Source organism: Sycon ciliatum, chromosome 4, assembly GCF_964019385.1.
Source record: "Sycon ciliatum chromosome 4, ocSycCili1.1, whole genome shotgun sequence".
NCBI classification, from domain to species: Eukaryota; Metazoa; Porifera; class Calcarea; order Leucosolenida; family Sycettidae; genus Sycon; species Sycon ciliatum.
Genome location: NC_088646.1, coordinates 38,058,701 through 38,074,539, shown reverse-complemented (window position 1 = coordinate 38,074,539; position 15,839 = coordinate 38,058,701). Strand labels below are relative to the sequence as shown.

Genomic DNA, 15,839 nt, shown 5'->3' with positions numbered 1-15,839 from the left:
CACAAAGGGAAGCAGGACAAACCATGAACATCAAACTACCACACCAGCCACAACTTACTTGTTTATAATGAAAAATAACGGTGAAATAAATAAATAAAATAAATAAAATAATGTACATGCACTCAAAGGGCAGACAGAAGAACTGTTTCGTCCTCTGTGGACTCCTCAGCGCAGCGCAGAGAAAACGAGGCAGAGTTTGATAAAAAAAATCAAAAAGGCAGATTTAAACCAGGCCCAACGTGTTTGACGACCATGTACATGTACATGTACATGTACATGGTCGTCAAACACGTTGATCAATTCCTAGCACTAACAACAAAGCCATCTCATCCCTTGCAATGGGCGGACGTATATGAAGTGACAAGGAGGCCTACTATAAATGTCACCGGACACATGGCTTACCTGTTGCCTCGGCTCAATACAAGACTGGCCGCCCGACGTGAAGTTACAGAATACTTCAAATGCGTCGGTGCCCATTCCTCCGTTAGGGTCGATGAAGTAGCGGCCTGCGTCAAGTCATACACGCATAACGGACACAAACACACATAGGATGGGTAAAAGAACGATGTGCTACCAATGGGGAGCAAACCGCAACGCAGCAGGTTGATGGATCGCACAGCAATAACAGAAAGGTTTGGCACTGGGGATACAAATGCGCCGAAGCTGGGGCGAACTCATGACTAGTTATATCGATTCACAAGTCAGATGCTACCCATGATGTGGTTGATGGCAATGCATTAATGGCGTCATACATGTTCACACAATGCACAGGTACATTCCAACACAACCTCCAAGAGCAATACACAGCTTCCATACAGTAAGTTACTGTCGGGCACTGAAGAACGGAGCACCAAAGAATGACCAGGCGAGAGTTTCACCAAGCACAGCATACCAATGTACACACGGTGACTCAACTGTGCATAGACTGCACTACATGAAAATAAGAACGGTCTAGGCTAGGAGCCCCCCCCCCCCCCAGTTCTTCTGCGACAGTACTGTACACATACCATTGTTCATAGTGGAAGCGCCACTGTGGCTATCCAGCAGTTCACGGCATGTCACAGCCGGTCTCAGCTGAGTGCCGGTGCCCGGGGTCCGCAGTGCACTAGCTTGCTCTTGAACACCCACCGCAGTCTCACCAAGCACAGTGAACTGTAGGGCAGAATACACATCCAAAAACACAGTAAAGATTAGCAAGGTCAGAGGAGTACAATATTGTATCACAGCCTCTCTCTCTCTCTCTCTCTCGCTCTCTCTCTCTCTCTCTCTCTCTCTCTCTCTCTCTCTCTCCCTCCCTCCCTCCCTCCCTCTCTCTCTCTCTCTCTCTCTCTCTCTCTCTCTCTCTCTCTCTCTCTCTCTCTCTCTCTCTCTCTCTCTCTCTCCCACTGACACAGCAGGGTGCACATAATGTGTACGGGCCCCGTCACGTGATGGGAAGTCACAGACCCCACAATGGTGTGGCCAGGATTACACACCTGTTGATGCTGTTCACTGCGATAAGGGATGTCACCTTGACTGGTCGATGGTAGCTGTCTGCACTTGATTCTAAACACCTACAGTGAGTAGAAGCACAATGAGTAGAAGAACAATGAGTAGAAGAACAATGAGTAGAAGCACAATGAGTAGAAGAACACGGATGTGGAGCCCGGACGTATGTTTCTTCACTTATGCCATGCACATCAGTACTTGAAGGCATTCAGACATTCACTCTGCATGTCAAAATGGCTAGAGAAAGCTACACTGGGGAAGAGTCAAGCCATCCATCATTGCCCATTTCACAAGCAATAATACATTGTGATGTAAAGTGGGGATTGTATGAGGAGCGGAGAGCTGAGAGCTGATCAATCACGTATGGGGCAGTTCTCTTTTACCAAAGTTGATTTTCAACTTTTTACTGAGTAAAACTGCGTTTTGAAAAAATGCTATCTCGAGCAAAGGAAACCCCAATTTCGGGTTGGTATACACTGTTATATCGAAGCTCGAAGCTCCAATATGCAATTATCAGTAGCCAATAACAAGAAAAAGATCACCACGAGATGCATACAAGTTCTGCAGCACTTTGCAAATGTTTAGGTTCCCAATAGCTTCAATTACTTTCAACTACTTGAAGAACAAAAGGCCAGGAGCATTTAGTTTAAATTAATCAGGGGGGGGGGTAAAGTGTTCTCTAAATGTAACACAAGCCACACAAGGAGAAGAGGTGAGATTGGATGTCATTCGAAGCCTTCTGAGCTGCAAACTGAAGAGCTGATTTTACCGAGATACATGATTGTACGGAGAGGTTATGTGATGACATCATCACTAGAGGTGTTTTATGGAATGGCATCACCAGGGTTGTTCCACCAATCAACACATAGCATAATTATACAATGATGTCATCTGGATAACCTCTATTCCTGCAGTTCATACATGCCACCAGCAATCGTATGATGACGGTTTCCTTTCATGGAAGGAAACCACCAATGAGTAGTTTGTACTTACTACATTTCCCGGTGCACCCTTGCCATGCAAGATGATGCCGATACAATGCAGGTGTTCGCAAGGCCAGCACACAACACAACACAACACAACAGCAGGATACAACTAACATCAGCACAATCCGTGACAATTAGACAGTATAAACGAAGAGATACCATTTGAAAGGCGACCCAATGTAGAGAGAATAAGCTTATCTATAAGATACTACTGGCATGGAAATTGATGGCTCCAACAACATTTAATTATGCTGTTTATTGAGCACTTCATTCGCTGCTTAAATGCAATACAGCAGGACACACTGCACACTTGCTTAACTATGAACCCAGGAACTAGGTAGTACGTCACTTGCTGATGCAGCTCTGCACAAAAGTATCTCGAAGCAATCTAGCTGGACTTATCACATTTGTACACATTCACTCACTTGATCTCCTTGCCGTCCCTACAGCAATCAGAAACACCGGCAAAGAACAACAGGAGAGATAAGGCTGAGTAGAGGCAGGATGTTGATTCACACTGAGCAAGGCGTGGTGTACATGTTGCATATGTAAACCCAGTAGCTCCAGTACCAGAACAGACATCTTGAGCGGCGGCAGCTCAGTGTGACTCAACAGTGGACTCATTATGGCCTGCCGGAAAAGTGAAGCAGGTTGATGAAATGTGGTATGCAGTCCAGTGCTGCAGTTGCATCAGTGGAGCCGGGCACTATATCAGCTGACTCTTTTGAGGCAAGGCATCATCAGCACATTTATACTTGGTACTGAACACAGGGGAACCCCCCCCCCCCGAAAAATACTTCACACAACAGACATGCCCAAGTTAACCAACACAACTGGAAGGAAGACGGATAGTTTAGAACCAAGTACGATGGAGAGGGGGTGCTGAGGGTGCAGCATCTACTCAGGAGTCTGGGCACACTGCATAACGTTAGATCTACCCCTGTGCAGATCCCCCTCCACTTATAGCCACGACAACAGAGTCAAGAGTGTCCCTTACCGCATGGCCTGCTTCACCCTAGTCAGATGAACGCCAATCCAATCAGCAACAGCAGCGGCCAGCAGAAGCAAGTAGGCATCGTCACCAGCAGAAGGAGTATTCCAGACCAGAAGTGGACAGAAGCCATGGCAAATCATAGTACATGCACAATGTATAACAGGTTTTACATTAGCAGCTGCTACTAACTGTGAACTGCTACTAACTGTGAACTGCTACTAACTGTGAACTGCTACTAACTGTGAACTGCTACTAACTGTGAACTGCTACTAACTGTGAACTGCTACTAACTGTGAACTGCTACTAACTGTGAACTGCTACTAACTGTGAACTGCTACTAACTGTGAACTGCTACTAACTGTGAACTGCTACTAACTGTGAACTGCTACTAACTGTGAACTGCTACTAACTGTGAACTGCTACTAACTGTGAACTGCTACTAACTGTGAACTGCTACTAACTGTGAACTGCTACTAACTGTGAACTGCTACTAACTGTGAACTGCTACTAACTGTGAACTGCTACTAACTGTGAACTGCTACTAACTGTGAACTATACCAATTTATCAGACATCATACATGGCAAAGTGATGCATGTCGAGACCCTGCTCGGACTAGTTTCTCCCAGGAAAAGTACTGTTTCTAAGTGTATCGGCAAAACGATACACTTCCACAAGCACGGGCATATGCCCATGATATCTCTGCTGCAGTCATCTGCAATTGCACATTGTTTTATAGTAGCATGCACACAGACGCATGTCAGAGCTATTCTTCCAAAGTCCATGCAAGCATGTTGCAATGCAATGGGAGAGTCTGTAACTTACTGTTCTGCCGCGTGAACCCTGTGCAAGCCACATCAACACAGCAAGAAGTGGATACAATACGGCAAGTCAGAGCATATCACAAAACTGAAGGTGTCCTATCGATCACCCCGTCTCCGCCGCCATTACGAGCAGGCAGGTAGCATCGAACAAACACTGGACGCCTAGTCTCGGAATTTCATTCTACACATTTTGGGGAAATGCTGAAGCCATTCCAGTCTTCTAGGTGTGCAGGCAAAATACACGGATCATGCATGTCAAACCAATGAATAGATCATGTATGTACATCATGCATGTACATAATATTTACTTGGATCATGCATGTACTTATATCAACATTCAAACTAAAGACGGTTAATCATGTGGCGATACCGTGACTTGGACGCAACATCAGAGGTGAGAGGACAAGAGAGAAAGACAGCAGTGTGTGTCTTACCACATCTCCTGGATCACCCTAGCCAAATTGGAAAAAGAAAGCAGAGAGACACAAGAGGCAGAAAGACTAAGCACACAATACACATCAGCTCTGTCTAATGCCAAGTGTCCCAGTAGGATAGATGGGGCTGGCAGCTACAGAATGTGCCTTGGCAAGTGTCATCTTATCATGGCTATAGGACATGTCTCGTTTCGGATATAGGACAAGTGTCATGTCATTCTAGCTATAGAACACAACTAGGCTAGCAAGAAGCCATGTGTCCACACGGATCTGACATAGCAAAAAAATACGCCACACGGTATGTCCAAAGTAACATCGCCACCTGCATCCTCAAGCACTTCCCCTCTATTCTGACTACACACTCCTTGCCCAAGCAACGCAAGAACAAAAAAACAGCTAGATAAATCTGACCATCATCAGTGAACATTGATGATGCGGTCAGTGACTACCCATCACTTAGCATGCGCATGGACAAGGTACAATGAAATAATGCTTTCAGTGAGATTCTGTGAAAGGTACGTCTGGAGGAAGTATAGTAACACACAAAATCACAAGGCCAACACACATACTGTGGCACTTGTTATAACTTACTGGAAAGCCACGCAGGCCCTGAAATCAAAGACAGAAAAGGAAACACAATCAATAGAGAGTCGTGAATCAGTGGACAGATCATAATGTTGCGCAACTCAGCAATATCCACCCATCGCACTGCAATGCAACTACACCAGCAGAGAAATAGTGCTTGGGTGCAATTAGAGAAGGAACTACACTGTACATGTTCTCTGAAGATGCAAAATAATTGAACAAACCCTAAACGTTAGTCTGCAAATTGAGTTTTCCCAGAATAGACTGCACACGGTGTATTGGACTGAATACAGCGCAATGGACTGCATATGGTGCATTGAACTGCATACGATGCACTGGACTGCGCACGGTGTCGTGGACTACGCACGGTGCCGTGGACTGCGCACAGTGCAATGGACTGTGTGCGATGCAGTGGACTGTGTGCGGTGCAATGGACTGCGTGCGGTGCAGTGGACTGCATACGGTGCAGTGGACTGACTGCGTACGATGCAGTGGACTGCATAGGGTGAAATGGACTGTGTACGGTGAAATGGACTGCATACGGTGAAATGGACTGCGTACGGTGAAATGGACTGCATACGGTGAAATGGCCTGTGCACGGTGAAATGGACTGCGTGCAGTGCAGTGGGCTGCACGTGGTGCGGTTGACTGCATGCGGTGCAATGGATCGTATACGTGTACAATGCATTGGACTGCTTACGGTGCATTGGACTGCATACCGTGGATTTTGGTGTATCGGACTCCATAATACAAGTCATGTATAGTCAACCTCTTGAATAATGACCTCGGTATAATAACTCGCGTAGAATGACGCAATCTTCAGAGCAAGTGACTATTTGACAACATACTTTCAACCTCACAAATAACGACAACTCGTAAATACTGACACGCTGGTCATGCACGATCGAGAGTAGTTATACACATGATCACATAGAGTTTTACTTGTAGGGGCTCTTCCAGTTCAACAAACACGTGCAACAATACGTCATGTACATACCTTCTTGCCAGAAGGACCGATAGGCCCCAGTAGGCCTTGGGGACCGACGCCACCCTACGATACGAACACAAAATAGGCATACCGGTACCAGTCACATCAGTAGATAAACAGGCATGCACAGACATGCATACACACACATGCACACACATGCATACACATGCACACACATGCATACACACACACACACACACACACACACACACACACACACACACACACACACACACACACACACATGTACTCACATGCACACATGCACACACACACGTGTGTGTGCGTGTGTGCAGAGAGACGTGCACACAAACACATACGCGCGCGCACACACCGCTGTCATTGCCTTCATTGATACTTCTGAAGACAAATTCGAAAACGAAAATAAATACACACACACCATCCCGCCACCACTGCCATCACATCACGCGTTTTCATCCTGTTGCAAGTCACACCAGCTAAACGGAAGCGAGTCAAAATCACAGGCAACAGTATTGCAACAGACCAAGCATCTGCCTATTTACCTGCTGTGGACAGTGTGGAGTGTTTGTGTTTCAGATGATAAACAGCCTATCTCTGATGGATATCAATACAAGCCATACGATAACTTACTGGATATCCATTAGGTCCGGGTCCGCCAGGGCGACCGGGTTGACCGACTGGACCCTGCAAGGTATAAACAAGCACAGACGTGGAATTAGAGCTACCACTGCTGATCACTACACACACCTGAGACACATACAATGGTTGGCTAGCAACTATGAGACCGCATCACCTCGAAGTACACTAATCACCCATATCCATCAAGGAAGAGAATGCAAACGACACCATCCCTGCACTCTACTCACATCATTTCCTGGTCTGCCAGCTGCACCTGGATCACCAAGTGGTCCTGGGAATCCCTGCATTCACAGAAGCATCCACACAAACAATACACATAAGGAGCATTAAAGACGAGCCAATACCCACTCATCTCTACTACAGTACCTGGAGAATCCCGTAGATCAGTTACGTATATTGTTCTGTCATGCAAGCCTTCAACATGAATATCCATGCTTCATCAAGCAGTGTATTACAGTACTACAGGAATGGATTTGGTGTCATGGCTGTGTTACCTGTTCTCCAGGAAGTCCAGGTGATCCGGGAGCTCCTTTTATTCCAGATTGTCCCTAATACGGGGAGAACAGCGTACACACAACACACAGACCACACAAGCTACAGAATAACACTCCAGATATAGAGGCCCAAACAGACACTGCTGGTTGACATGTAGTTAGAAAGGCATCGGCAGATAATCACGCTCACTTTCCAGCTATTTATCTAGATAGAACCGTGCCCCTACTAGTAGTGTGTGCGTGTGTAAGATATGGGTTATCTGGAGCTTACCTCAACACCATCTGTTCCAGGCGGTCCCATTAGACCACGTGGGCCATCTCTGCCCTAGCACAAAACCACACACGTACAGAACAAGTAAACAACCTTCCGGGATTTTCTACAAGTACTACCTCGGGCCAACCCCCCCCCCCCCCCCGCTCTACAAGTACTACCTCGGACCAACCCCCCCCCCCCCCTCTACAAGTACTACCTCGGAGCAACCCCCCCCCCCCCCCCTCTACAAGTACTACCTCGGACCAACCCCCCCCCCCTCCCCTTGCATCACACCCGGAATACATCCATCAACATTCAACACCTATACAATTTTACTTGTTGACAGGCATCAGATCCATAGTCTCATAGAGAACAGGCCATGTAAGCTTGCTTGTAGCATACTATACAGAGTAGTATCGGCACGGCAGGTCCGGCCAAAGCCGCACCAATAATTTCATCTTGCGACTTTTGAAGCCGCTGAATGAAATATGGGCTATTTGGGCCCAATTTCCTTTAAATTTTCCCAGGGTGGGGAGGGGGGGGGGGACCCCGACCCCCACCTACTCATGCGGCCACACCAATGTCGAATACCTTCGACACCCCTGCTAACATATCTTGCTTACTGTAGGACTGACAAAGATCCAATGCCAAAGTAGATTCAGTGTGCGTAGCGTCCCCTTACATTTAGATACAATGTATAATGTCATATAGCAGAGCACTATGCCCAGTGGCAGAGGTATAACAGAGCACTATGCCCAGTGGCAGAGGTATAACAGAGCACTATGCCCAGTGGCAGAGGTATAACAGAGCACTATGCCCAGTGGCAGAGGTATAACAGAGCACTATGCCCAGTGGCAGAGGTATAACAGAGCACTATGCCCAGTGGCAGAGGTATAACAGAGCACTATGCCCAGGGGCAGAGGCATGTACATGCACAGCAGGACTATGCTAAGGGTGGGCAGTTCTCTGGCACATTTAGGAGAAGATGTATGCATCTTACTCGAACGCCGCTTTCGCCTTTGTCGCCTTTCAGGCCAGGATCGCCTGGCAGTCCCTGTAGTGCACGCAACCATAAGGAAAGTCACACAGAACAGAGCAGAACAGAACAGGCTTGAGGTCTGATCAACAACACATACAGCGTCATGCGTTTCCTAGGAAAGCAAGTTGAAAATACTACCGGTGACAGGGGCGCAGCACCTGCTACGACTGGGACGACCATGGCCGTACCACTTTTCTAAAAATGTGGTTCGTCTGGAACATGCAAAACCGTAATACCCATCAGATCTTTGACTTGTGTTCGAGTTTGACTCAAACTCAACTCGACACGGCTGTTAGGTGCACTTGGATCGCGGCAACTTTCCACAACATGCAGTCACATTATCTGCAAATCAAACACTTGGGAACACCACTGGCAAAATTGAGCAACCACCTAGAAAGCAACACAACACGTCAACAGCGGCGTGAGACAGCAATACACAGTTACATACCGTCGGCTGAGGATATCCTTTCGGACCGCGTGGGCCAACACCACCAGGCTGCCCCTGCATAACAAAGGTCAGTACACGACCAGCACCACACAGGCACAGTGCACAGTGCAGAGGCATGTATGCATGTACACAGACACAGACACACAGACACAGGCACACACACACATACACACACACAGCACAGCACAGCACAGCACAGCACAGCACAGCACAGCACAGCACAGCACAGCACAGCACAGCACAGCACAGCACAGCACAGCACAGCACAGCACAGCACAGCACAGCACAGCACAGCACAGCACAGCACATGCATGTACCCACACCACACATGATGGCAAAGTCAGAATTACAGAAATACACCACAAAGACACATGACAAAGTTCAGCTGGTTTTAAACACGAGCACAACACAACACAACTCGAAGTAACTGGCATCATCACATTAGAATATAGGCAACGTGGAAGACAGACGCGAATTAGTTTGGGCTGTCAGCAAACAACCCTCTTTCCCCCATACCTTGTTTCCTAATCCTCCTCGCATGCCTCGGCCACCTTTAGAACCTTGGTCGCCCTGAAGGACACAAAGAAAAGGAGACATCAAGATTCCAATTGACATAACCAGCATTACCAACATAACAAATCACAACAGTCCAATGATAACCATAAAAAAGCGAGAGGATTTGTTTCTATGGATGAACATAAGTTGGGCAGAACCGTGCACCTGAAAAGAGAGTAACAGTCAGCAACTTTGTGTACACAAGCCATACAAGAAGTGAACAAGGTTAGAAGCAATCGATTTCGCAAACATATCCCACGTATATCCAGGCAGGCACACATAACTCACACCTGATAAAATACAGGTCTCTTTGCTGTGTCCTACGAGCCGTTGGCTTTCTTACAGGATCTCAAAGAGAGGTGCACGGAAGAAATGCTCTTTTTTCTTTTTCAAGCTTGTGGCCCGTTGTGGACTTAACTCTTGTGTGATCATATACATTCTTCAGCAACAGATGAGGAAACCAATGCAGTTCCAAGAGCACATGTACGAGTATCATGAAAATTCTAGGCAAGTATAAGCAATTATCAGGCAAGAACTACAGTGCTTTCATCCTCTTTCGCTGCAAACAGCTCTGTCTGTCCTTGGACATTGAACAGTCCTTGGTCCTTGAACAGCCTGGAAAATGTGCATGGTGTTTCAAGTATTGCATGCAGTGCGACATACCGTTTCGCCGCGTTCACCCTTGTGTCCGAAAGGGCCGATCTCGCCTTGTACGTTCTGCACAGAGCCACAATGGTACAGCAAATAATCAGGGTTCTAGACAGGTCAAGATAGTAGGGGGGGGGGGGCATGGGAAGTAGTTGCCCCGTATTCCCATTTTCCACTCTCCAATACATACACACACGTATACACACCTACACATGTGTTCACACGTACACCCTCGTACACATACAAATACGTGCACACACGTCCTATACATGGACTACTACTTCGCAACGACGAAGCAATCTGCGATGCACCAACTTAAATTTAATTAACTTTAATGGTGTACTAGCTGTGCTAGTACTTGTTAGCAACAATCCGAACTAGCGCACACACTGCACTGCATTGCTTTGTACTGCATTCAAGACTGACGTCATGCGCTTTGTTTTGCTGCGTAATCACAAATGGCACCAGCCCATTTTGCGGAAAAAAACAAACAAATCTTGCTTGCCCTGTTGTGCTCTTCCAGACAACGGATCGTGCTTCAGCAGTGTTTCTTTTCCCACCATCCCTCCCTATCCAACTTATTCACACCATCATTATTATCGTACCCACTAATCGGGTCCACTCTCACAACTGGTGTTATCTAGCTATTTGCTGCGGCTCTGCCTTGCGCTATATTACATCCATTTAGCATTGCAGCTCTACGTTGAGCTAACAGCAGCTCTACTTTGAGCTAACAGCAGCTCTACTTTGAGCTAACAGCAGCTCTACTTTGAGCTAACAGCAGCTCTACTTTGAGCTAACAGCAGCTCTACTTTGAGCTAACCGCAGCTCTACTTTGAGCTAACAGCAGCTCTACTTTGAGCTAACAGCAGCTCTACTTTGAGCTAACCGCAGCTCTACTTTGAGCTAACCGCAGCTCTACTTTGAGCTAACAGCAGCTCTACTTTGAGCTAACAGCAGCTCTACTTTGAGCTAACAGCAGCTCTACTTTGAGCTAACCGCAGCTCTACTTTGAGCTAACCGCAGCTCTACTTTGAGCTAACCGCAGCTCTACTTGGAGCTAACAGCAGCTCTACTTTGAGCTAACAGCAGCTCTGCTCTGAGCTAACAGCAGCTCTGCTCTGAGCTAACACCAGCTCTACTTTGAGCTTCAAACCAGTTGTTTCGAAACCAGCACTCCTCAATCCAAAGATGCCTCTTTGTTGACTTGTTTGTGTGAGGGATGGGGCTAATCAATATAATCGTGTAACGTTACACCAGTGGGCTAACCTCTTCTCCTTTCTGTCCTCGTGGGCCGGGCTTGCCATTGAGCCCAGCTTTGCCCTGAGCAAAACAACATCAGAGTAGAATGGAGAATAGCAATAGTAGAGACCGTTTGCCTGATATTTCCACTGTACATAGCATGTGAAGTATGAGAATAGCAATGCAAATAGAACTGAATAATAATGTGAATATGGCTCTGCAGGGCAGGAAGATCAGTTCAGGTCAGTATGCCGTGCCAGCAGAGATTTCAATCTGTCCAGCAAAGAGAACACTTCAACATTACTCCGTGGACAAGAGCAGAGCAAACAGAAGCGTAGAAAGGAGTTGGTAGGAGAGAAGTACAGCACCTACCTCGGGACCGGGTGGACCTTCCGCACCTTGCATGCCACCAATGCCATGATCTCCCTAACACAGCGGCATCAAAGAGAAAACAAGAAAATTAGGAGTCCAGTAGCACAAACATACCGATTCGGTATTCATTACCTCCCCATAGGCATATCCGAGTAATGATACTTGGTCAACATTGGCCCCAGCAGAAATAACATCGATACACGCATGGAGGGGTGTTCCACAAGTCGAATCTATCCTTGCTGCAGACACGTCGAGCAACAGTATCTATGTACGGTGTCAAGAAGATGACGCAACCATGAGGCTGCGTGATTGATTCTTACTTGCAAACCTCGAAAGCCAATCGGTCCTCCTTCTCCCTTTATACCAGGTCCTCCCTGCAGCAGACAGCAAGAAGATAACAATGGAAGATACAAAATGGAAGATACACAATGGAAGATATATGTACACAGTCTAAGGACGATCATACTGGTTCGTCATTTGTTTTTGTTTTTTTGTGTGTGTTTTTTTAGTGTACCGTAGTCAAGCCTCTTGTGCAGGCAAAATAAACACAACAGCACAACCTCAAGCGGTTCTTCTTTTGTGAACTCGTCAGAGGATACAAATGGAAAGTACAACGTATTTACGCAGCTGTTAAATGTAGAGAATGAAGTAGACCCGATCACATGCATACTTGAGATAGGTACATGTACTGCCATATGGCACTGCTAAAATCCTAGATGAACTCAGTGTAGTTATGCCACCCGGTTCAGTACAAGCCACAAATACACGCTGGAAAGTAATGTACTTACGTCGGGACCTCGCACTCCGGCGTCGCCAGTTTCACCTTTGCGTCCTTTGATACCCTGCACAACAAGAGCCACGAGTACACACGTGCACACGCACACACATACATACTCTGTCTGAACAGCAGTACCTACACAGCAAGGCTCAAACATACCATAGCCATCTTTGTCTAGTGACTGAGCCGTAAGCAAATGACATAATCATAAAAAAAAACACGAAGTACATCACAACCCTAGCAAAAACCAACATGCATTGATAGAGGTTGAGGTAAGTCATAGTTTTACAACTTTGTAGGGCAATAACTACTAATATTATGTATGCTTCGCTAATGGCTAACGATGCACACAGCTCACCCCACAGTACTAGCAGGATAAATAGTATCAAATGGTAAGGATGCAGTAGGCCGCAAACTGGATTGGAAATTCTTTTCAGTACTTTCTAGTAAGCAGTTGGTTAGGTCAGACAGCCTGAGATGCTAAGTTGAGACAATGCAAAGCCGTGTCCAGGGTGATGCTAGTACTTCGTGTAGTGTAGGTTCTTACAGCAAATCCTTTGCCTCCTGGTTCGCCATCTGGTCCCAGATCACCAACTAGTCCCTAACCATCAACAAAAAGGAATGGTCATGAAACAAAGATAGACATGATGAAAGTACAAAGTTAGCAAAACATCACACAACACTTTTGCATCACATCACAGGATAGGAGATGGAGTTCATAATAATGAAAACACATCAGAGTCAGGTCAGAGTCCAGGTCAGAGTCCAGGTCAGAGTTCAGGTCAGAGTTCAGGTCAGCGTTCAGGTCAGCGTTCAGGTCAGAGTCCGGGTCAGAGTCCGGGTCAGAGTCCGGGTCAGAGTCCAGGTCAGAGTTCAGATCAGAGTTCAGGTCAGAGCTGCTGTACAGAAGAGAAGTAGGTTATCAGAGGCTCCCACTTCCTGCGGTCAAAGTCTCACATTCTTCGGCTCCTACCTTGCGTCCATCGGGTCCTTGTTCTCCAGGTCGTCCAAGTTCGCCTTGTTCACCCTGGTATTGATGTAGAACAATGAGACACGAACAGCGGAACCCACACATTGTCACGCACACACACCAGCGCGCACGCACACACAACGCACACATTCACGTACATCCACATTCACAGTCACACCCACACACACCCACAAAACACACAAAACACACAAACACTATACATATACATATACACACATGCTAGTAAGCTACGCTGCACATGCTGTAAAATATGCGAACATGATGACGCTGCACTGGATAGGAGACTATATGAAGTACCACACTATTCCTCTAGACATCATCATCATGCTTGTTATCAGTATGTTGCAATCATCGTGTACCACTGGTACATCAACAACATCAAGTGTACCTCTGGTATACCAACAACATCAAAACAGTATGAGAATACTAGAGGCAAGGAACGCAGCAACACCAGAACACCGCCTTAAGAAAAAGAAATCAGGAAAGGAACTCACATTCCTACACTTACAGGGTCGCCTTTCTCACCACGCCCGCCTTCCACGCCCTGCACACCACGTCGACCCTAAGTAGTGCAACAAGTACATACACACAAATACACCGCACCATTATACACATAGCATCATTATACACATAGCATCATTATACACATAGCATCATTATACACATAGCACCATTAGGCCACCCTTTGTTAATTCATTGTTTAACGTCCTTTTTTTCGCGAAAAGGTACGCGGGAGGGCGGAAAAAAACAAAAGCCCATTCCAAAAACTGGAAACCCCAATCAAGCATTTTGACCAGTAAAGCATGTGATATATACAATATTTCTGGGTCTAACGGCACTTGCAGGCATAGAACAACACTCTTTGATGGTACATTGGAGCACATGCCTGATGAATCCAACAAAACAGGTACATAGCATGGAGTGAGCAGGTCATGAATTCATTACATCTGGATTTTTACTAGGGCACACACCGTACGATATTTAAAAGCCAACAAAAAAAGAAAAAGAACACAAGACAAAGGCATGCCCGGGAGGCAAGATTATAAGTTTAAGGTCATGATCGGCACACTGTGAAACTACACAATCATGTATTTACAACTTCGCATATTATTGGTACTACTACTTTCTTGTTTTTTTCCGGTCGGAGGCAAAAAGGTACGCGGGCGCGGACGTTAAACAACGAAAAAAGAAAGGGTGGCCTTATAGTAACAACTAGGACTTTAGCTGAGCAAGTCTGCAGTCACTGCTGATGAAGCAACAAACTTAAACCATCATGAGCAGATGTGCATTGCTGTTCGATGAGTCTGAGAGGGCTATCAAGTGCATGAGGCAGCGCTTGGGCTTGTAGAACTGCCTGATACCAAGGTAGCAACTCTCTTCTCTATTCTGAAGGACACACTGATACGGTGCTCTCTACCCATGGCGAGCTTTGCCCGACAGGCATTTGATGGTGCTTCCAACATGAGTGGCGTACGAAATGGTGTACACGTGTAAGCTCTGATGGACAAGGAGAATCCAAAGTGTCGCTACGTGCACTGCTTTGCACACAGCCTGAACTTAGCAGCACAGTCGGCGGTGACAGGTTCTTATCAGCCTGTACGGGGAACATGATGGATTTCATCTTCAACCTGATGCCGCTCTCCCAAGTGGCTTCACTCGTTTGACAGCATCGGGGGAAGGTGCTTTAAATAACGTGGGTGCTGGATCCTTCGAAGTCAGTCCACCAGCACTGCAAACTCTGCGTGACACATACTGGACTGTCGGACAGGAAGCTAGCAGCATCCTTTCCAGAGAACCTGCGGATGTTTCTCGCAATGATCCAACAGGGATGTGATGAGTATGCTGCGAAGCGGCAAGGTCTACTGGTGAAAATGGAATCTTTCTGAAATTCTTTTCACTGAAGCTAGGGCATCTGGCGTACTCAGCAGTTGAACGGTTTCAACCAATTTCCAGGGAAAGGACACCACAGTTCAAGAAGCAGTGTGTGGCAGCAGTCTCCTGGTAAAGCATTTCAAGAGCCTTCGCACCCATGCTGCAATCAACAGCTTTTCTGAGCACACACTGCCTGACTTAAGTAGCCTGACAGAGGAGCCGGTAGCAC

The 15,839-nt window shown here is 46.6% G+C and overlaps 1 protein-coding gene across 2 annotated transcripts in view; it reads right to left on the bottom strand.

Moving 5' to 3' along the window:
- LOC135816032 (collagen alpha-1(I) chain-like) overlaps positions 1-15,839 on the bottom strand; it is a 68,579-nt gene that overhangs the window by 2,472 nt on the left and 50,268 nt on the right. Inside the window, exons 42-66 of one of the 2 annotated variants that reach the window (XM_065329388.1) lie at positions 14,247-14,300; positions 13,721-13,774; positions 13,295-13,348; positions 12,758-12,811; positions 12,290-12,343; positions 11,970-12,023; positions 11,625-11,678; positions 10,371-10,424; positions 9,669-9,722; positions 9,153-9,206; positions 8,666-8,719; positions 7,684-7,737; positions 7,413-7,466; positions 7,146-7,199; positions 6,910-6,963; positions 6,307-6,360; positions 5,316-5,333; positions 4,725-4,742; positions 4,292-4,309; positions 3,472-3,489; positions 2,900-2,917; positions 2,482-2,499; positions 1,476-1,553; positions 1,008-1,152; positions 403-506 (exon numbers count right to left, since the gene is read on the bottom strand). In XM_065329388.1, coding sequence (XP_065185460.1) covers positions 403-506; positions 1,008-1,152; positions 1,476-1,553; positions 2,482-2,499; positions 2,900-2,917; positions 3,472-3,489; positions 4,292-4,309; positions 4,725-4,742; positions 5,316-5,333; positions 6,307-6,360; positions 6,910-6,963; positions 7,146-7,199; positions 7,413-7,466; positions 7,684-7,737; positions 8,666-8,719; positions 9,153-9,206; positions 9,669-9,722; positions 10,371-10,424; positions 11,625-11,678; positions 11,970-12,023; positions 12,290-12,343; positions 12,758-12,811; positions 13,295-13,348; positions 13,721-13,774; positions 14,247-14,300 — 1,299 coding nt within the window. Of the gene's footprint in view, positions 1-402; positions 507-1,007; positions 1,153-1,475; positions 1,554-2,481; positions 2,500-2,899; positions 2,918-3,471; positions 3,531-4,291; positions 4,310-4,724; positions 4,743-5,315; positions 5,334-6,306; positions 6,361-6,909; positions 6,964-7,145; positions 7,200-7,412; positions 7,467-7,683; positions 7,738-8,665; positions 8,720-9,152; positions 9,207-9,668; positions 9,723-10,370; positions 10,425-11,624; positions 11,679-11,969; positions 12,024-12,289; positions 12,344-12,757; positions 12,812-13,294; positions 13,349-13,720; positions 13,775-14,246; positions 14,301-15,839 lie in introns of those variants that run through there. The other variant, XR_010553351.1, reaches the window with a different exon arrangement.